This window comes from Diabrotica virgifera, chromosome 6 (genome assembly GCF_917563875.1).
Source record: "Diabrotica virgifera virgifera chromosome 6, PGI_DIABVI_V3a".
Taxonomy (NCBI): Eukaryota; Metazoa; Arthropoda; class Insecta; order Coleoptera; family Chrysomelidae; genus Diabrotica; species Diabrotica virgifera.
The window spans coordinates 199,114,191-199,137,550 of record NC_065448.1 but is presented as its reverse complement, the minus strand read 5'-3'; the positions used below and the strand labels follow the sequence as shown (position 1 = coordinate 199,137,550).

Genomic DNA, 23,360 nt, shown 5'->3' with positions numbered 1-23,360 from the left:
GTCATCTTCGGCGCTCTCGCGGCCTTCAGAAAACCGTTTATACGATTCGAAAACACGCGCACGATATAGAGAATTCTCTACCTCTAGAGACCATACGCCTCTTTCAACAAATTATAGCACTCAGTCGGAGTTTTTTTAATGTAACGAGAAATTTCACATTAATCCGTTGCTCATGTTTTTCGTCACACATTGTTATCGGCACGAGAAAAAAACACGTTCTTTTCTAACCTCTACAGAAAAAATACTACTACAACGACAAAATAGCTATTTGTATAACAAGGGAGGAAAGTGCTACTTTTCCTCCCGAGAATGAAGTTTACTGCCCGACGCGTAGCGGAGGGCAGTAATCATTCAAGGGAGGAAAAGGCACTTTACTCCCATGTTATACATATGGTTTTTCCACCTTCCTCAAATTAATAACAAGTCATTTTTCATTTTTACTTAATTTATTTATGTAACTAACCAACAAAATCTATTAAAACTAAAACTAACAAGTAGGTACAATATAACTGTCAACTGTCAAATATAAGTCAAATTAATAATGTAAACATTGTTAAATCAAAATAACAATTTACTGTTTTTTTACCATTCTGCAAAATACAGGGTGTTTTATAAATAAACGTTAAAATATATAGATACTTACGTAATAGAAAATAGATATTGTACAGGGCGTCAATAAGTTATATTTCATGAATAAAATACCATGACGTCACTTTTACTTTTCCTCCCTAGGGAGGAAAAATACCATTCTGCAAAATACAGGGTGTTTTATAAATAAACGTTAAAATGTATAGATACTTACGTAATAGAAAATAGATATTGTACAGGGCGTCAATAAGTTATATTTCATGAATAAAATACCATGACGTCACTTTTACTTTTCCTCCCTAGGGAGGAAAAATATTTTCCTCCCTAGGGAGGAAAAGTACAACTTTGCTCCCTACAATCAGGTCCGGAAAAGTATACTTTCGGTAGAGGTAGGTGGAAAACGTGTTTTCGTACTGGAGACTGGAAGAGTAGACACTTCCAGCTATCCAATGCTGCATTCGTTTCCCACTCTTCCCCGCTAGGACGCCTTCGGCGCGCGCAGTCTCGTTATTTAATAGCCAGACCTCGTATAAGGACCAGTTTTATCAGGGTTTTGTATATTTTGCATTTGGTTTTTCTCGTGATGTTGTTAGATCTGAAAAATGAACACATTCACTGGCAAATAACTCAAAAAGTATTGACTTAGTGAAAAAACTATTGAACAAAAGTTGCTTAGAATTAATCAGTTTATCCAATTCCGGACTTATTTTGAATGTATGTTTTTTCACTCCCGAGAAGGGGTGAAACTCACCCCCAGCGCAAAAGCGCACATCGGCACAATATCACTATTTTTCTTTGACATGTTAGCTATGTGTATGCCAAATTTCACTATTTTTAACACGTTATCTATGTGTATACCAAATTTCAAGTCAATCCACGCGGCTGTTTAAAATTTGTAGGTTTTGTAATATTTTACCGTGAGTGAATGGACTATTTTCGATCATTTGTATTAATTGCAACAGGTAATCTAAATATATCATCCATTCTTAGATAGGCTTTCCTTTCAATTTCAATCTAGAGTCTCAAGTTTCCACAGAAACGAAGGGCTTTCTGGTATATTCTGCAAAGTCCAAGTATAAGGGCCAATTTCTCATATCGAGTTCAACTCCAGTTTAACCTGAACTTCTAGTAAACGTCAGTTTAAAGTCAAAATCGTCTTTCTCAATTCGCACGTTCAACCGATGGCAGTTTAAACTTGAACGATGCTTGAACGGTGGAATTCGGCCGTTCAAAGATTTCAGAACTCAGTTCAGATGATTCCATGGACTACGCATGCGTTGTATTAACACGAAACGCTGTCATAATATAAATATATCCTATTTTATTATATTAAGCCTAACGATAAACGATAACATTATTTTTGTTTTTATAATATTTATTTATAATTATTAAAATGACTATTTGACTATAAATACTTAAATTTAACTTTATTCAAAAACAGCATAAAAATGGTAGTTCAAATTGGCGACAGTTTTTTACCTTTTGCCATCTATTGGCATTTCTCGAAAGCTGTAGAACGAGCGCTGACATGAACGCGCAATGAGAAATGCATTTCAAACAAAACCACAGATCACGGGTGAACCTGGGCCTAGATTCCGTGCACTGTAGATATCTACAGTCGCTTTCTGTCGATGGCAATTGTCATAAAAATATTTGAATTTTTAGTTTTAATTCAAATATTTTCTTGTTTTACTAAGTGTCACTTCAGCATCAATTAGAGTATAACCTAGAAAAACTAGAAAATAATTCAATTAAAGCTAAAAATTCAAATATTTTCATGACACGTGACATCGATAGAAGGCGACTGTAGATATCTACAGTGCACGGAATCCAGGGCCTGGTTCAACTGAACCATAGATTAACGCAGGTATGAGAAATCGACCCTAGGCGTACGTTGTATTCTGCAATTTTCTGTATTAGATTTTAAATTGCTTGAAGGTGTTCACTATTACTAAATCCTTTTTGGAGACTGAATCCGCCAAGTTTGGAGGATTTTCTTATGACTATATTCATTTTCGAAGAATTGTCGTCAAATATTAATGCACTTTTGCATTCGCTAGAACCAACTTTGGATTCGACTCGATGTAAAATTCAGTTATTCCACTCTTTTTTGGTATCGACAATTTTTTTTTTTTTGAGAGCAATTGGGGACATTCTTAAAATCCTATATGACGTCAAAATTAATGACGCACTAAATAGTCCGATCAAAGGACAATCTGACCCCCAAAAAAATAAAGGAAGGATGAATTTGGGAATTGGCAGTTGAAATTGTCTATTATTATATAAGAAAAAGTTTACAATTCTACATCCCCTCCATTTTACAAAAATGGAGGGGAATACCCCCCTCTCGAAGATGAAAAAAATACATTCAAAATAAGACCGGAATTGGATAAAATGACTAATTCTAAACAACTTTTCTTCTATAGAGTTTTTTCACTAAGTCAATACTTTTCGAGTTATTTGCGAGTGAATATGTTCATGTTTAACAAAATAAAACATGTTTTTGGGACGGTTTTTCGGAGATAACTCAAAAGGTAAGTATTTTAGCGAAAAAAATATTCTTAGCAAAAATATAGCCCATCAAAAATTGAAAAAAATTGTGTATACATGAGGTCTATAGATCCAGTAGAAGCAGAGTTGCAGCTAATGAAAAGTAGGTTCTTCTTCGTCAAATTCCAAATCGAATATTTCAATGTGAAATAACCCAAAAACGGAGCACTTTTAGGGGAAAATTCATTTTAACTTTTTTAAAGTGTTTAAAAAAAGGTTTATTTTTGTTAAAAAAAAACTTGTAATATTAAAAGTAATTGAATTACGCTCCAAATATTGTTGGTCCCTTTTATTTTTGGTAAAAGAATCGCGAAAATCACCCCCTAATTAGCATCACATATACGTTTTAACATTTCCACTTCACAAGTTACTTTGTCTATGTATTGTTTATATGATCTGTAAGTTTCATCGGTTCAAAGTGCTTCGTTTTGAAAAAGCTGTAGTTAAAATGGCTTGAACGAGTAACTAATCACGAGTTTAGGCAAATTTTGAACAGCCATAGCATAATCAATTTTTGTCTAACAAGAAAACAAAAAATCAAAAATATTCAGAAAAGCAAAACATACATTTATTGCTCTTTGAGATTTTTGGTATTCCTAATTGTTTTTAAGTTAATTCCATAAACAATTACGATTTTTTTCAAAATAAAAAAAAATATTTTATTTTAAACCCAATTTTTGTTCAAAACTGAGCACTTTGAACCAATGAAACTCGTAGATAATATTATAAACAATACATAAGTAAAGTAACTTGTAAAGGGAGCGTTCAAGTATTACACATAACGCGATTTTTTAAGATTTATAACCCCCCCCCCCCCTACTATTGTAGGAGTTTAACTATTGCGTAACGCAATTTTTGACACCCCCCCCCCCCAACCAGCGTTACGTAATACTTAAACGGTCCCAAAGCGGTAACGATTAATTTTATTTGAGAAGCTAATTAAGGGGTGATTTTCGCCATTTTTTTACCAAGAAATAAAAGGGACCAACAATATTATGAGCGTAACTCACTTACTTTTAATGCTAGAAGTTTTTTTAAAAAACAAAAATAAACATAATAAAAAACACAAATAAAAAAAATTAAACACTTTAAAAAAGTTGTAATGCATTTTCCCTGAAAAGTGCTCCGTTTTTTGGTTATTTCACATTGAAATATTCGATTTGGAATTTGACGAAGAAGAACCTACATTTTATTAGCTGCAACTCTGCTTCTACTGGATCTGCAGACCTCACGCATACACCATTTTTTTCAATTTTTTATAAGCTATATTTTTACTAAGAATATTCTTTTCGCTAAAATACTTACTTTTTGAGTTATCTCCGAAGAACCGTCCAAAAACATTTTTTTGTTAAAAATGAACACATTCACTCGCAAATAACTCGAAAAGTATTGACTTAGTAAAAAAACTCTATAGAACAAAAGTTACTTAGAATTAGTCATTTTATCTAAATCCGGACTTATTTTGAACGTATATTTTTTCACCCCTGAGAAAAAATTTTTCACCCCGTATTTTTCAATTTTTGTAAAATGGAGGGGATGTAAAATTGTAAACTTTTTCTTATATAATAATAGACAATTTCAACTACCTATTTCCAAATTTTCATCCTTCCTTTGTTTTTTTGGAGGTTTTCGTAAAATTTTGCGTTCCCTGATCGGGCTAAAAAGAAAGAAGGGTTTGGTATGAGCTTTAACATCATTTTTAATTAAATAAAAAATTAAATCATATTTTACTTCGAATATTTGAATAGCTTGTTATTTTAGTAACTAAAACATTTATTTAACTTTTAGGATAAAGGCAGCAATACCGATGGGCAAGAAAGCCGAAGAAAAGAAGGAACAATAGATTTAACAACATCTATCAGACTATATTACTATACATATATTAATTTATTGTTGTTTCTTTATTCCATTAAACGTTCTTATGTAATGTTTCTAAATATAATTAGTGTACATATATAAGATGTTATTTTAATGTTTTTTTATTTGAATTTTTTGATGTTATTTATTTCTTGTAATACATAGAGTCGAAGAAGAATATAGAATTTAACATAATAAATGTGTTGCAGAGAAATAATTATTATTAAATAGAGATATTTGATTTTCGTTTATTGAATTCACTACACTATATTATCATTATTTATTGATAGTTATCAATTTTGCTCAAAGTTTATCAGAATCGAATTTGAAGTATTATTTTTTGTGTTTGGCGTGTGAGCAACTTTGAAAACTGATGTTCAGTTTGCAATATGTTCTTTTGTTTTGTTAGTTACTACTATCTAATATGAATAGAACATAACCAGCCATGAATTCTTCACTAGTCGTATGAAATGTATCACAACCAGGGTAAAGCTGCTATCTAATACTTATTTTGTATCAATAAAATAACTTTATACATACTTTGATTATAATAGAAAGTAAAAGAATAGTCTGAAAAGTCTTGTGTATTTGGTGACAAGCAGAAATAATCGAGTCATAGAAGAGTGAGTGAATAATATGATAGTAATAAATCAAAAAATACCTACTTTACTACTAAAAACCTATAAACTTACTGAAGAATTATCATTTATGACATCAAGATAAATACGGTAAAACAATGTTGGGCCACTTGGTTTTGAAGATATTATTGTTACACCTGATGGTGCAGGCTATTATACAGGGTGTCCCCGAAAATAAATTTAAGGCATGGATACAATACACAATTTAGAACAAAAAAGTCCTATAACATTTTTTTCTAAAGTTAACCGTTTCCAAGAAAAAAATTACATTGTTCTCCGTATAAGTGAATTTTTATTTTCATAAATTTGAATGACATAGCAACGTAGCCTAGAAGAACTTGCTGTGACTGTGGAAATTTAACCTAATAACCCCTTGTTTATTTACTTTGAGGTGTGATTTTTGGGATTGTTGACTTCGTAGGTACCTACTTGCAAAATAATGAATACGGGTTTGGTTGACATTAACATTATTTTACCTACCAGATGCAACTAACCTACCAACCTACTTTTTTAATCTTTAGATTTTTGAGTTGCGCGTTGTTGCCAGACTTCAATTTGCATATTAAAATGTATTTTCGTTTTTTGATCAAACGGATCAATTTAGAAAAAAATGTTATCAAGCCTTTTTTGCTCTACATTGTGCCTTCTATCTATACCTTTAAGGAACGCACTATTTTCGGGGACACCTTGTATAATGAGATATGCAAGAGGCTTTATCCAAGGAATGTCGAGATCGGGAAATTGTTTACAAGAAACAGGTTGGTTGGTTTAACTGAAAGGAAAGAAACCAAGAGTGTGGTGAGGCCTGCGTTGGTGAACTCTGACCTGTACAAAGGTTCGGGAAAAGAGGATGTAGGTAGCTGAAATGAAAATATAACGGTGGATGTTGGGCAAGAACAGAAGAGACAAGATCAGATCCGACGTGATTAGGGAAACTACTACTTTGTGACTAGGTCTCAAAAAAGGTTCAAGTACATGTGGGATGAATGATACAGCTGTTGGAAGTTGAGGAAAAAAGAGGTAGAAGAAAACCGAGAATATGGAAGGACTGTGGGGCAGAGGGAGAAAGGTTTAAACGAAGAAGACATGATGAACAGTAATGAATAGCGAAGAAATATAAGGAACATCAACATCTGAATAGGGAAAAGTTGATGAAGAAAAAGAAGTCATGCAATGAAAAACAATTTATTAGCGAATTATTTATATAATAGAATAAAAAAATGCCTTTTAGCATTTTTAATGCATAATAAAATGTAAGCCAATATCAAGGAAAAGGCGAAGAAAAACACACTTCAGAGACTTAAGATTTATTCTTATAGTACCTTCATTAGACGTAGGCCATCATTCGGCCCCACGAAAGTTTGTTTGTAGTACATGTGAATAGGCTTCTATCTCACCTTATGTTTTCTTTCAATTTATTCTACACTATATTTTGAAAGAATGTGGTACTTATAGTCCAAGAGGCAGCGCTGAAAAATCTCTTTGAATTTACTAAAGCTAGATTTTTCTCAGTTGCTTACTGTGATTGTGTAGAGAAACATACTGCGGTCGGTCAAGCGAAACTTAGAACAGGGGTTACTGAGAGGGTATCAAAGTTGCTTTCCTACGAAGGTAAGTAAATCCATTTACTAAGGTGAAAATCAGTATTTACACAAATTCTAAATTAAATATAAATAAAAGTTATTATAGTCGGTCAGCTGTATGACGGGACAGAGCCGGTCGGTCGGCCCTAATCAATGTAAAGGGTTATTTACTATATTTTGACTCCCCTCTAAACTGCTTTATTTACAGAAGTAGAAAAAAATGTAAATACAAAAATTATTCGATTATTAAATTATGATTTTTTGACATATATATCGTACTAGTGACGTCATCCATTTGGGGGTGATGACGTAATCGACTATTTTTTTTAAATGGGAATAGAGGTCGAGTGCTAGCTCATTTGATGAAAGGTTATTCAATTCCCTTTTCAGTAATATAAACATTAACATGATTAATTATACAGGGTGTCAAAAAAAAATTAATTATATTATTGTTTAATTAATAATTCAAATTTTTTTTGAACACCCTGTATAAATAATGATCTTAATGTTTACAGTACTGTATAGAGAATTGAATAACCTTTCAAATGAGCTAGCACACGACCCCTATTCGCATTTAAAAAAATAGTCGATTACGTCATCACGCCCAAATGGATGACGTCACTAGTACGATACACATGTCAAAAAATCATAATTAAAAAATCGAATAACTTTTGTATTTTACATTTTTTTCTAATTCTGTAAATAAAGCTGTTGACAAGGGGGTCAAAATATAGTGAATAACCCTGTACATTCATTGGGGCCGACCGACCGGCTCTGTCCCGTCATACAGCTGACCGACTATAATAACTTTTATTTATATTCAATTTAGAATGTGTGTACTGATTTTCAGCCTTAGTAAATGGATTTAATTACCTTCGTAGGAAAGCAACTTTGATACCCTCTCAGTAACCCCTGTTCTACGTTTCGCTTGACCGACCGCAGTATGTTTCTCTACACAATCACAGTAATCAACTGTGAAAAATTTAGCTTTAGTAAATTCAAAGAGATTTTTCAGCGCTGCCTCTCCGTCTATTATCGTTTCTCATCATGACCAACATAAGGGAACTGTGCTGAGCACGTTTTGTACATTTCTTAACTTACCAAATACAAGTTCACCATGTTTAAGACTATTAGAACGTTAGTGTGTATGATATTCGTCAGTTATCACTATGCTAAGTGCATAGTGCCTGTCCTGTTATCTATATTTGTACATCATACACATTGTTTTTACATTTGTAGTGCAGGTATAGTATCGCACTAAGCTATATTGCTATTTGCATGGCTTTGTATATTAAATTTTTTCTTCAACGGTCTGGACATGTGTATCCATTGCTGATCATTATTCGTATTACAATTAAGTATCAACCCTTGAAGAGGAGGGTTTGTTTATATTTATAAAACGATTAAATCTAATCCATAAATACTATCACTTGCCCTGCACTTATAAATGGTTTAAGCAAATTTATTGTAATTTGAATAATTTCTGGTAAGATAATACCAACCAGATATTTGAGTTGAAGAGGAGAGTTTTAAGAATGAAACAAGGAATATTTTGACACGCAATGAAACTAGCGATTTTAAAAACATCATTCAGGAAAAGCTTTAAAGAAATTAAATAATTTTCATGTAAGCAATTGGAATAATTCTATAATGATTTATTATGAGGGAAAGCTAATAAATAATTCTCTACAAAAGAAATATTGCTAGCATACGAATGTGCTTTAAAAATCTGAAGATAATACATTAAGTAGGTACTTTCATTCCTGGTTGGAAGTACAGTTTCTGTGTTGAATCTACCACTATAAAAAGTAAACAAACATATTAATGTATTCAACTGAAATATCTACCTTTGACCACCAGTGGCGCAGTTTTTCTTTATACGGTATGTATACAATAACTGTTGTACAAACTTATAAAACAAAAGAACGTATTTGCAATTTTACTTGATATTCCCATTTATCTTTTAATTTCATTTTACTTATTTTATTATAAACTGGCCAGACGTCACACTATAAAACAAGTTGTCTGATCAGATGTGGGCAAATGGATAGGGTAACTTCATACATAACATGGGAACATTTAAAAATTAAATGGCTTTTATTCAAGCTGATTGTCGAATAATTCCCGAATTTGTCTATTAACTTACCGTTATCAACTTCAAGATGATTGAAAATCTATGTTCACGTTATATTTTTGGTCTTATAATTTATTATATAGTCAGATAATTTATAAAGAAAAATTTGTTAATATACAACAGACACCGCAGCATCCAAGTACCAAATTGACAAAACATTTAAATTGATTCACATTTAATATTCAAATCAGATGCTAAGAAGTTTTACGAAACGAAATGTAGCCCTACCCATATGTTTTTGGTGTGTTCAGTTTAACAAACTGAATTCCCCATAAATAAATTACCTTATCAGACTTTATGTCAATAACGCACTTTGGAAATGCATTCGAAGACGTTTCTTAAAACTACAGAAAGGTTCTAAGCTTTTAAAACGCCAGATGTAGTAATTTATTGCCTTTTCTAGCCATATTGTAAAACCGCAAACATGATGACCGTGTTATGGTCTCAGCAGTATCGTCACGACAGGCAGGCAGTTCAGACGCACCCTCGCTGCCCTAAAACAATAAACAACCCTCTTACGAGATAAATAAGCACGCCTTTTTACCAAAAATAAAATAAATATTACTGTTCGTTGTTTACACTTATTTTTAATTGATTCCGTCAACACACCCACCATCGGAACATATATAAGGATCTGTTCACTTGTAATTGTTTAAGCATACTTTCTCTTGATTGTGAATAGATTCTAGTTTTAGAATTGGTAGGTCAACTATGTTATCTAGATTATGACGCTACCGTCAGTTTATAATAAACCAGGTACACTTAAAGAAACGTTAAACATTCTTAATAATTTTAAATCATACTTAAACATATACATATGTCCGGCACATTAAAACGTGTCATGTTATATGTGATGTTTTATAGTTCAAAAGCACGCAAATTTTTGTTTTAATCGTTGTTTAAGTTTTAAAGTGGTTTTTTAATATACATACTCTGTTAATGAATGTAATCTGTTTTTATTCCTATTTCTTTTAGCACGCTAAGGAAAAATTTAGTGTTAATAGAAATTTTAAGGTTCAACATTGAAGAGGTTATAATAAACATAAAATAGAAGAGCAGACTAGTTCTATGGTATTTTGTTGGAAGCTAGTGTCATTTTAGAATATGAAATTCTTTGCTATTAACTTACTATAGATTTAAGCAAAGTTTTATGTCAAAATTGTTTAGATTATCATGTAAGAGAGTTTTCATTGATTAGAATACTAGCACTGATACCATAAAAATGGTATCAGTTCCTACCAAAACGTCACAGAAAACTATAACAAAGCTAGAAGTCTGATATTGAAAACGACAATTTACTCTTTCAAAGTATTTTCAAATTTTCTACATAATCTAGTAATATCAGTGCTTTCAGAGCGATGTTATCCCCTCTTTGCAGTGTTTTTCTGGAAGTGCAGCATTAGATAAAATTCGTTGACCGACAAGGAAGATCTTCAGTTGGAAGAATATAATATAAAATCTCAAGAGAGCCAAATCTGATTACAATACATTGTCTGATTGAAAATCATTTTTTTCCTGTAGGCCTATTTGTTTTCGCCAGTTTCACTAGAAGTTTAGAACAATATTCTCCAGTTATGATTCTATCCATTTCAAGATAGTCAACCAGCAAACAATTACAGTCAACTGCTATATCGTGTGATCTGGAATTTTACGTGACGTCAACATGTGTCAATGTAAGGGGAAAAACTACCCGAGTTTTTCTGAAATCTGTGGACGAGACCGACAACTTATCAGGCTGCTTTCGTACTAAATTACTAATATGACAACTCATTGTTGCCTTTTGTTGTAAACAATTAACACTAAATTTTCCGCTAGCCCTTTCTATATTTGACTTTATTAGTCAAGATGACTCACATCGTTGTAATATGTGTTTAATATGCTCTATTAACATTTTATTTTAAAATTAATGCTACAAACGTCTTTCTAAAACTCATTATTATAGTTAAGTTCAAATACATAATATTCATATCCATTCTGCAAACATTTTAAACTGTTCTGAACTTTAACTCTAAATTAAATGTTAAGGGTTTCAGATACATTGATGACGGGCAGTCTACTGACGCTGTATACAGTAGAAATAGTATGTCATTAATAAGATAAAACAATATTATGTAGTCGGGTATCAAAATTGTTCAATGCTTTGCTCGATACAAGATTATGTGACGTATATTTCTGCTCTGTACAGTTATTAGAATGAACCTTATGAATCAATCTATGCAGCAGATAAATTTAAACAATAATGCTCTGTAAGTTATGTATTTTTTCAATTATATAGTGTAAGCTGTACGTGTGAACGCATTTTAAAAAATGGATTGGAAATACCAAAAAGGGAAAGAAAATCTAATTTATTTGTATATTCTAGATATTGTATGGCCTTACTTTTAAATGAGATTATTTATAAAATATTATAAGATGAGTGCAATTGATTGTGTTAAAAAAGCGAAATACAATGTAGAAACACAACATTTACTTTTTCGATTGCAAAGAATTTGCGTATATTGAAACTTTTGTCCTTGTCGTTATCGAAGATTTTATATTATAACTCTTCCTAGGCTACAATTTATACTTTTAAAGAAATTTTATGAGGTTATTATATATGTGAAAAAACGAGAATTTTTATTTAAACTGTTGCATACTTTTATATAGCTTTGTATTTGCTTTTGAGATTATCAATAAATTGTTTATATCTGCTTAACAGTGATTTTATTCATCCGCTCATCTCTAGAATTCTAAACAAGAACAGGTGTAAGACAAGGTGTTGTCCAGAATCCTTCGTTATTCATCACTCTAATGGATGAATTGCAAAAGAATGTTGTTCTGAAGCAATTTTTTTGTGGCATTTTTGCAATTAACTAGTTTTGATGGAAAATAGCAACAATTTTACTAAAAAAATTATTTTATTAATGTTTCGACGCCTAAATCGGGTGTCGTTGTCAAAATACAAAAAATATTAATGAATTAAACAAAAATGTTGTTGCTTAGTAAACAAATTCTTCTAATAATTTATTTAATCTGACTCATTTATATCGGCAATTCAGACATATATTATACATTTTAAAGTAGAAGACTTTAAAATGATATTGCCAATATTTATGAGTTGCGTTCCTGGGACGACTTTATTGAAAGATAGTTCATTCGATTACATGAAATCAACCTTAATTCAAGAATTGCCGTCACAAAAAAATCATAACATGTGATCTGCCTTTAAAAAGACAACCACATGCAATGGCTACAGTAAAATTCTCGCACTAAAGATTCCATAGTAAATCACGAGGGAAAACCAGGAAAAAACCTTGTGATACTATCCCGACATCGTAAGTATTAGGTCTTACTTTAGTTTGCTCTCAAAACTAATACCAAATTCTGACCTTAATATGTACATATTATGTTACTTTAAATTATAAATAATATTAATAATACATAGATATATAAACCATACTAAAATATAAAATATGTACTAACTCGATATGTTATTGACTTATTAATCCTGGTATTTTCTTTCTATTGACTTCCTATTTTAGTATGGGTAACCACATCCTACTGCATTCTACCGAGGAATTTGCAAAACAATTAGTTTCAGTAAGCATAATTAAAGCCGCTTCTTTGATTTTTCTCTTTTTAGTATCTGTTTCTTTCAGGGCTATACTTGACTCTCTTCACTGAACTCTATGTTAATTACCCCATGCGTGTTAACATATTTGAGATCTATCAAATTCTCTATTTTTAATATAAGACTGATGTTCACTTATATTTAATGGTCTTGATGTTTCACCTAAATAAAATTGTTCGCATTCACAAGGTATTTTATAAATACAATTCTTTGTTCATTCTTATTCACTGTTAGGTTTAGTTTTAGATAGAATATATCTCAACGTGTTTGTTGTTTTGAATGTTGTTGAAATGTTGAATTTATTTCCTATTGTTTTAAGTTTCTCGGATAGTCCTTTTATATGGTATTGATATTTTCCTCGTATTGTTTCTTGTGAATGCTATAGGATCCCGTTCTAAGTTGTTCTGTTCCATTCGATCCAATCTTGACAATTCCTTATTTATAAACGATAAAGGATAATCATTTTTTAATAAAACAGATGTTAACAATTGTTTTTCTTCTAAAAATGAATTTTCGTTAGAACAAGTAATTTTGGGTCTATCTTAGAAGGATTTAATGATTCCTTTTTTAACGTTGATGTTGTGATTTGATTTGTAATTGGATATATGTTGGTATGTGTTGGTTTTCTATACACTTGAGTCTCATATCCAGTATCCTTCTTTGAGACTAAAACATCGAGGAAATGTAGGGTGTTATTATATTCCTTTCCATTGTAAATTTTATTTAACATTTTTGTTTAATTCATTAATATTTTTTGTATTTTGACAACGACACCCGATTTGGGCGTCGAAACGTTAATAAAATCATTTTTTAGTAAAATTGTGGCTTATTTCCCATCAAAACTGGTTAATTGCAAAAGAATGTAGGAGTAAGGTACCTACAGAACTAGGTTGGGGTGTATAGACTTCAACAAGTACGTGTGTCAGAGTTGATACATGCCGATGACCTGGTAATTGTGGCAAAATCAGAAAAAACTTATGGTAGGGGAGCCCAAGCGGGGATTTTTGCAGTTACTCGAGCGCATCAGATTATCATATGGGAGAAACCTGGTACCCTGCAGATGTACCTCTACCATATATTGGCTCTTAACACAGGGAGGTTCGTTAAGGGGGCCCGAAAAAAAAATATCTGTGGTTAAAAATACTCAAAATTGTCAGATTAAGATAAGGTAAGTTAAGTACATGCAAGAGAGTGTATATTTCAAAAATCTGACGATTTGAACGGGGCGTGAGGAAATGGGCGAGTCAAAAAGTTTCACAAAAGAAAAGCGAATATTTCGCGAAATGAACGTCAGATCGAAAAACTAAAAAATACGTCTTCAATATTTTTCAAAAATCTATCGAATGGTACTAAACATGACCACCCACGGAGAGGGGTGGGGGTAAATTTAAAATTTTAAATACAAACCTCGCGATTATTCGCAAAATAAACAGATCGAAAAACTGCAAAATACACTTTCAAAATGTTTTTGAAAAATCTATCGAATGGTACCAAACACGACCCCCACGGGGGCGGTATGGGGGGTTACTTTAAAATCTTAAATGGGACCCCCAAATTTTTATTGTAGATTTGGATTCTTTACGTAAAAATAAGCAACTTTTATACGAGACATTTTTTCGAATTATGGATAGATGGCGCTCTAATCGGAAAAAACGATCGTTGGAAATGGAAAATTAAATTAAAAAATGACAAGCGCCCGCTAAAATGAAAAATTTTACTTACCTTTTTTTGATTTTAGTACGTAATAATCACAACCCAATTGGTCAGACAAATTTAGCAGACTTTACTCCCCTACTATTAAGAGTGAATATGAATATTTGGAGTGAAGCTTATAAGAAATTCGGGATGAAAATAAGTATTGAAAAAAACAAAAGCTTTGGTAATATCGAAAAAAGAAAATATAAAGCTAAGTAATGAGACCATTACACAAGTAGAGGATTTCAATTATCTAGGATCAACAATGAATGGACAAGGGAATATAGAACCAGAAATAAATAGCAAGGTAATGAGTGCAACATAATTATACTAGGCATTCAAATTTAATAAGAGTTTTATTAGGAAGAAGAAAGTAAGTCTGAAAACAAACATAAAAGTATTTAATACTGTATACAAGCCGATGCTACTCTATGGTAGGAAAACGTGGACAGTGAACGTCAAAATTCGTAGTAAAATTCAAGCATGCGAAATGCTATATTTGGGAGCGGTAACCAAGTTGACCAAAAGTGTTCGTATAGGAAACGAAGACATAGGTGAAAGGTGTGGTATCGGAATGACAGAAAGAATTGAAATGAAACAGTTATCGTAGTTCGGCATATGGGGAGAATGAGTGAAGGTAGAACTGTAAAAGTGTATGGAAAGCTGCATCAGATAAAAAACGACAGGCCAATTAACAAGAACATGGAACATCAAAAGGTAGAGAGACTAGCTACTGACCGAAAGACATGGAGAAGTCTGATTTCCAGGGTTGGCAAAAACCAAGGTTTTTTCGAAAAAAACCAAAAAAACCAGGTTTTTTGGTTTAAACCAGGTTTTTTGATACAAAGTATAATAAGTCTAAAAACTTTAAAAATGAATAAATTATTTTATAACATTAACTAATAAACAATGAAAAAAATGATTAACACAACTTTTATTTTTATTTACACATACAAAAAATTAATATAACGAAAAAAACATCATCAAACGTTATAATATTCAAAATAACTAAGTTTAAAAGTAAAAAAATTTCAAATAGAAACACCAATTTGGAAGCTCAGTAAAAAAATAAAAATAAAAAACCAGATTTAAACTAACTGGTTTTTTTAAGAAAAAAACCAGTTGGTTTAAACCAAGGTTTTAAGCATGTAGTTTTAAACCTGCCAACCCTGCTGATTTCTCCACTTACCTCGATACCGTAAGGTATAAGAGAACGGCTTAAGTAAGTAAGAAATTTTATGAGGTTATTATGTATGTGAAAAAACGAGAATTTGTATTTAAACTGTTGCATACTTTTATAAAATTTTCATTGTATATCGGGTGTACGAATCCAACTGTGTTTTTTTCTCAAAGTTCGCAACACCCTGTGGAATATTCTTGCTTTTGTTAAATACCGAAATTAAAACCCAACTATAGCCTCGGGTTTTCTTAACATTTAGTGGAGTCACTGAAGGTGGATATGAGCTGTTACCTCCGATTTCGTTGAACCTCCATCGATTTGCATGAAAATTGGTGAGTGGTTAGAGGATATCTCAAGGAACAAAGGTGACATGGTGCCAACTTGCGCTTTTACCCTGAGGGTGGATGCCACCCCTTCTCGGGGGTGAAAATTATTTTATTAAAAATAACCCCATAATTCGATAGGAGGACAAATTTCAAGCAAAATTTGTTATATAAAGTTATTAAAATAAATCAAAACTTTTTGAATTATTAAAGACCAAAGATTTTAATTTTTCTTGAGAAAAATGCATGTTTTTAACCAATTTTTCATCAATAACTCAAAAAGTGTAAGTTTTTACAAAAAAGTTATTATTATCAAAATTGAAGCTAATAAAAAACGAAATAAACCCCTTACTAGAAAAACCTTTTAGTGTTAACTAAAAGTAAGTTATAGTAATTGAATGCATATTTTTTTCGGCTAGTAAAAAACTCCTAAATATTCAAGCTGAACTAATGGGAAATTGATGCCTTTTATAACATAAATTTATTAAACATTTGTCAAAGTACTTAAAAATATCTATCAAATGAGCGCCCGAACATGTTGATAGCGTTAAAATTTATGCTCCAAATTTTTTTCAAAATTTATCTTTTAAAAATTTTTACAAAAAATGTTATTGTTTTTTTTAATAACTCCGTTCGTGTTTACGATATCAGGTTTATCTAAAAACTGTTTGAAAGTTAATTCTAAATGCTATTTAATCACATTGAATATAATCTTTTAAACCCCTTATTTTTTTTTAAATAAAAGGTTAAATGACCCCGGGTGCATGGTTTCCACAGCAAAATTTAAGATTTATACGTTTCTATCTCGGTTATTTTTTACCCTATAGAAATAGTAAAACAGGTAAAATATTTGGCACAGAAAAAACTAAAATTTAGTTATATATAATTTTTTACGTATATTGAGTATTTTTGGAGTTATTGTCAAAAGAATACGAGAATTACAATAATTTTAAAAAGTATGATTTTTTTAAATTACATTTTTTTTTAAATATGTATTCTAAACCGGTCAAAATTATCGAAAACATCACTTATGCTAATACAAAGAAGTTCTTGTAAAGATTACTATAAATTTTAATTTTTGTGGAAATGGCGTATGTTTTATTTTTCACTTTTTCCTAAAAAATTCGAAACGGTTCTTTTATTTTCATTATAACTTGTTTAATTTTGACGCTATTACCTTATTGTGAGGCTCATTTGATAGGTATTCTGAAGTACGTTGAGAAATGTTTAGCAGGAATATTTTATACATTCAAAATACACATTCAATTGCCAATAGCTCACTTTGAACTAACATTAGTTTAGTTCTTTATGTAAGGAATGTATTCAATTTTTTATTATCTTCAATTTCAGTAATAATAACTTTTTTGTAAAAGCTTATAGTTTTTGATTTATACGTGAAAAATTACTCACCAATTTTTATGAAAATCGATGGAGGTTCAACGAAATCGGAGGTGAAAATCTTCAGTGACTGCACTAATTGTTTTTTTTTTATTCATTCGCTTATGTTGGATAATACAAAGGTTAGGTACTTTAACAACTAGCCATGTTCTTCATCAGTTCAGGGTGTTTTTAAATAAGTGCGACAAACTTTAAGGGGTAATTCTGCATAAGAAAATGTAGACAGTTTGCTTTATAATCGTATGTCCGCAAATGCTTCGTTTCCGAGATACGGGATGTTGAATTTTTTCTTACAAACTGACAATTTATTTATTGATTTCAAACCGGTTGAAATATGCAAATGAATTTTGGTGGGTTTTACGACGTAGTTATTGCATGCCCATTTTTTGACATACAATTAAAAATTTTATATTCATTAAAACTGTCATTATTTTTTCACGCAGAATTACCCCTTAAAGTTTGTCGCGCTTATTTAGAAACACCCTGCACTGATGAAGAACATGGCTAGTTGTTAAAGTACTTAACTTTTGTATTATCCAACATAAGCAAATGAATAAAAAAACAGAATGTTAAGAAAACCTGAAGCTATAGTTGGGTTTTAATTTCAGTATTTTATAAATGCTAGAATATTCCACAGTGTGTCTCGAACTTTGAGAAAAAAACACAGTTTGATTCGTACACCCGGTATGCAATAAAACGTTACCTGTTTAGCAACAATATTATTACAGCGATATTGCTAAAGAATAAAGCTATAACATATTAAAAAAATTACTTAAATCGGACAACAGGTTTAGGAGATACGAGACATCAAAAATGACCCATTTTTTGGGGTGCCCGTTTTCTCTGACGCGCAGTGCAGCTTTGTATTTGCTTTAGGGATTATCAATAAATTGTTTATATCTGCTCAACAGTGATTTTATTCATCCGCTCATATCTAGAATTCTACACAAGGGCAGGTGTAAGACAAGATGGTGTTCAGAGTCCTTTGTTATTCATCACGCTAATGTATGTAGATTGACGTGTGCAGCGTTTGGAAAGTTACGATGGATACTAAAAGGTACAAAGATACAACAGTACCTAAAAGCCCGTGTATTTGAGTGCATCCTTCCTGTTCTGACGTATGTCTCAGAAACATGGACATTAACAAAGACCAACATAAACAAAATAGAAATAACTCAAAGAAAAAAGGACAGATCCATGTTGGGGATAAAACTGCAAGACAGAAGATCAAACAAATGGATAAGAGAGAAAACAAAAGTAAAAAATATAACAGAACATATAACAGGGTTAAAGTGGAGATTTGCGGGCCACAATGCGAGATAGGAAGATAAAAGATGGAATGCTGAAATACAAAACTGGAGATCGTGGTCAGGAAGAAGAGGAAGGGCTCAGATTCGATGGAAGGACGATATTGTAAAAGCTGGGGGAGCTCACTGGAAAAGCGCAGCCAAGGACAGACAGATATGGAAAGATTTAGGGAAGGCCTACTCGCTATATCCAAAGCTGGATAGAAATGGACCAAAGAAGAAGAATGTATGACATTACAAAAAAAAAATGTAGGGGTAAGGTAAACAGAACACGGAACTAGGGTTGAGGTGTATAAACTTCAGTTAAGTATACGTGTCAGAGATGATAATATAATGCCGATGACTTGGTAATTGTGGCAAAATTGAAAAATACTTGCAAGTGAATGTGAATATTTGGAATGAAACTTTTAAGAAAATCGGGATGAAAACAAATATTGAAAAAACAGAAGCTTCAGTAATATCGAAAACTCAAGAAAATATAAATGTAAACTATTGGAGGCCATTACACAAGTAGATAATCAAGTATCTAGGATCAACAATCAGTGGGCAAATATATATATTGAACCAGAAATAAATAGCAGGGTAATGAGTGCAACACAATTATCTTCTTCTTGATGTGCCTATCCGTGACGAATGTTGGCGATCATCATGGCAATATTCACCTTATCTGCAGCAACGCGGAAAAGCTGCATAGATGTGTTGAACCAGGTTCTGAGGTTCTTTAACCAGGATGTTCTTCTTCTTCCTGGACCTTGCTTTCCAAATATTTTTCCTTGCAGGATGGCTTGTAGGAGGGCATATCTGGATTCATTTCGCATAATGTGTCCAAAGTATTCCAACTTTCGAGATTTGATAGTGGTCAGTACTTCTCGGTTCTTCCCCGTTCTTCTAAGGACCTCCTCATCTGTGACCCGATCAGTCCATGGGATTTTAAGAATTCTCCGATATAGCCACATCTCAAATGCTTCCAACTTTCGGCACATATCGTCGTTCAAGGTCCATGATTCAACACCATAAAAAAGGACAGAGAAGACGTATAACATCTCAACATTCCTACTTTTATACCAAGAGAAAGGTTGTGGCTCTTGAAAAACGCGCCCATACGATTGAAGATTGATCTAGCTTTTCCGCGCTCTTATCTCTTGGTTGTTGGTCCTTCATTTATTATGGTGCCGAGGTAGTTGTAGTGCTTCATTCTTTCTACAGGGGTTTGGTTGATATAGAGTTGACCTTCTGTTATCTTTTTCTTCCTGATGACCATAAGCTTTGTTTTCTTTACGTTTATATTGAGTCCGTATTGTTGACTATAATACGTGATTTTGTTCATGAGGACTTGTAGGTCTTCTAGGTTGTCAGCAAATGCTATGGTGTCATCTGCATACCTGATGTTATTTAGCCGGTACCCGTTTAGTAGAATACCTTTTTCAGTTTCGTGCAAAACATATTCTTTCAGAGTAAAGATTGAAAATTAGGGGGGACAAAATGCAGCCCTGCCTCACTCCACGCATGATTTTTACATATTCGGTGTGTTCACCGTCAACTCTGAGATTTGCACTCTGATTCCAGTAAAGGTTTCTAATTATTTTCAGATTTTGGTTGTTAATTCCTGCTTCTTTTAGTATTTGCATCATCTTGGCGTGTGTTACTTGATCAAACGCCTTCTCGTAATTAACCAGACATGCGTATACGTCGCAATTGAGGTCTCTGCATCTCTGGAATAAGACTTGTATTGAAAACAAAGCCTCTCTCGTACCAACAGCATTTATGAACCCGAACTGGTTGGGCGAAATTTGACTTTCACATAGCTTGTAAATTCTCGTATCGATTACCTTTAGGAACAATTTTAGGAGATGACTCATCAGGTTTATCGTACGGTATTCTTCACATTTTTTGGCTCCTGGTTTTTTTGGAAGTGCAATAAACTCAGACTTCAGCCATTCTGTTGGTATTTTTCCAGAGTTATATATGTTGTTGAATATCTTTGTGATTATTTCTACTGATTCGTTGTCCATCAGTTTAAATATTTCTGCTTGTATATTATCGGGACCTGCTGCTTTGCCATCCTTTAGCTGTGTTATGGCAGAATAAACTTCCTGCTGTAATATTCTTGGTCCATCATTTACCTCTTCTTTTAACTCAAAGGTGTTATCTCTTTGGTCTTCAAATAGTTTTTCTAGATATTCTTTCCACGTTCTAATTTTACTCTGTTTGTATAAGATGATGTTTCCGTCAGAATCAGTTAGATTTCCTCTCTAACTGATTTTCTCTCTACACAATTATAATATGTAAGTATTATATAAAAGTTTTATTATTTGAAACAAAAATGAAAGTATTTAAAACTATACGAGCCTGTGCTGCTCTACGGTAGTGAAACGTGGACAGTGAACGACAAAGTTCGTAGTAAAATTCAAGCATGCGATATTTGCGAGCGGTAACCGGGGCGACCAGGCCTGATCGGTATCGTCTAAGACCTAAGACATGAAGAAATACGTGAAAGATGCGGTATCTGAATGACCTTATCAAGACTTAAAAAGAAACAGTTATCGTGGTTGGATTACGAGATTGAGTGAGTATATGGCGAGAGTGAGTGAAGGTAGAACTGTAAAGAGAGTATGAAAAATTGTATTAGATAAAAAATCACGAAGAGACAGGTCAGCAAGAACATGGAACGCAGATATTGGAAAGACTTTCACAAAAAGCAATTTTGGGTGGAGAAAGGCAGAGAGACTAGCTACTAACCGAAAGGCATGGATACATCTGATTTCTCCACTTACCTCGACACCGTAAACCGTAAAGTATAAGAGAACGACTTAAGTACTAAGTAAGAAATTTTATGAGGTTATTATATTTATATAGATATAGCTTTGTATTTGCTTTTAGGATTATTAATACATTGTTTATATCTGCTTAACAGTGATTTTATTCATTTCTATTCCGTGGGTGTACCTTTTATCGCTGGAAATATGGATCTTTGACATTGAAATTACGTTAGATTTTGCATTTCCTGTCATCTTTTGGAATAGTTAAAGAGCATGGAGATAAGCGAAGGATTTATGTATGACAACAAAATGTAGATAAAGAATCGGGTTGAACTATCAACTTTACGGGATAATTAGGGCGAAATTACACGGTTCAACTGAATTGAACCACTTTGGTTGAATGTATCAGAAAGCAATGATATACACGGTGTATGGAAAGCGATTCAACACATATTCTTCGAAAGATGTCGACGAATGAAGTCGTGCGTTTTAAGAGTTTCATTAATAGTGATCATTTAATAAAAGAATTATCGAAAAAGAAGCTAAGGAAACGCTGTCGTACGTGAGTGCTATCACGGGTATTAAGGAGACAAGCCTTAGGACATTCAAACTGTCTCTGAGAGAATTGGCAGAAGAGGATCTAAATGCATACCTTGTGTGAACGAGGCAAAAACTTCTTACAATGGTTACACCGTTAATTTAGAGAGAAAATACTATACTATAATGAGGAATGCTTTGCCCGCAAGAATGCAATTGCAAATCGTTTTTAGACATCTTGCTACTGGGGATTTTGTTTTGGATTACTAAAATCATTAGATATACAGAGGACCGAGATGCTCAATATCATCTTTAGAACAACCGCTTTTGGTCGATGGTACGGATACCTTTAATTTTTAATTTTATGTGTTCGTCATTTATACCATGAATGTTCAAATCTTCAAGTAGCGATTTAGTAGCATTTTCATGACAATCTCGGTTTTTACAACCCTCCGTTTAATTCTATACACACGAATACTTCTTAAAATTAAAAATGTATAAACATTTTCAATTTCGTTGCAACCTGAAAACGCAGCAGCATTATATTCTAGTTCAATCAGAGAGTGCAGCCAGCGTCTATACCGGTTTCGGGACTTTCTTGCCCCTCATCAGTAGACACATATGCTCTTCTCTCTGACTGAACCAGGATACTCCGACGCGTGCAGTCTCGGATTGCAACGAGCGAAATGGCTGGGATGCCGTAGCGACATCTTCTAAGAAAAAGACCAAGTTTTCAATCTAATAACACATAAAACAGTATTAAAATAGGTACTATTCTACATCCCATCAGATTGAAAATAGTGGGAACCTTCTCTGGTAACAACCTCCTAGGCTTCTAAAAAATACAAGCCATACGGATGGCAATACTATGGGAAGATGAGGGATGACTTCTTAAAATGTTCAAAGAACAGAAGCGCCTGCTTTCCTTCCATTTGAAAACCATTGCGTAGGTATGTAGTAGGTAGGTATATATCGTCTAAATGCGCCCTTCCTCGACACTATAGCGAGCACCAGTGACTGTAAAAGTGAATCATTTAATTCTTGTGTTTACACATTCATATCTCGTTGAACTGCGTTGAAGTGAACAGAAGTGAAAATATTAAGCATATTGAGAAAGGCAAAAGTGACCCGTGTAATTTCGCCTTTAAGTACTTTAAAATTTCTAAAAGAGAGTACACGCATGAGATGTAAACAATCACTT

At 32.6% G+C, this 23,360-nt stretch overlaps 1 protein-coding gene across 7 annotated transcripts in view; it reads left to right on the top strand.

Annotated features, from left to right (window-relative positions):
• LOC126887119 (reticulon-1-A) overlaps positions 1-5,110 on the top strand; it is a 130,558-nt gene extending 125,448 nt beyond the window's left edge. For all 7 annotated transcript variants that reach the window (XM_050654471.1, XM_050654470.1, XM_050654473.1 and 4 more), the window contains one exon: positions 4,927-5,110. In XM_050654471.1, the coding sequence (XP_050510428.1) occupies positions 4,927-4,981 (55 nt within the window). In that variant the 3' untranslated portion in view covers positions 4,982-5,110. The remainder of the gene's footprint in view (positions 1-4,926) is intronic.
• Positions 5,111-23,360: the final 18,250 nt, after the last annotated feature.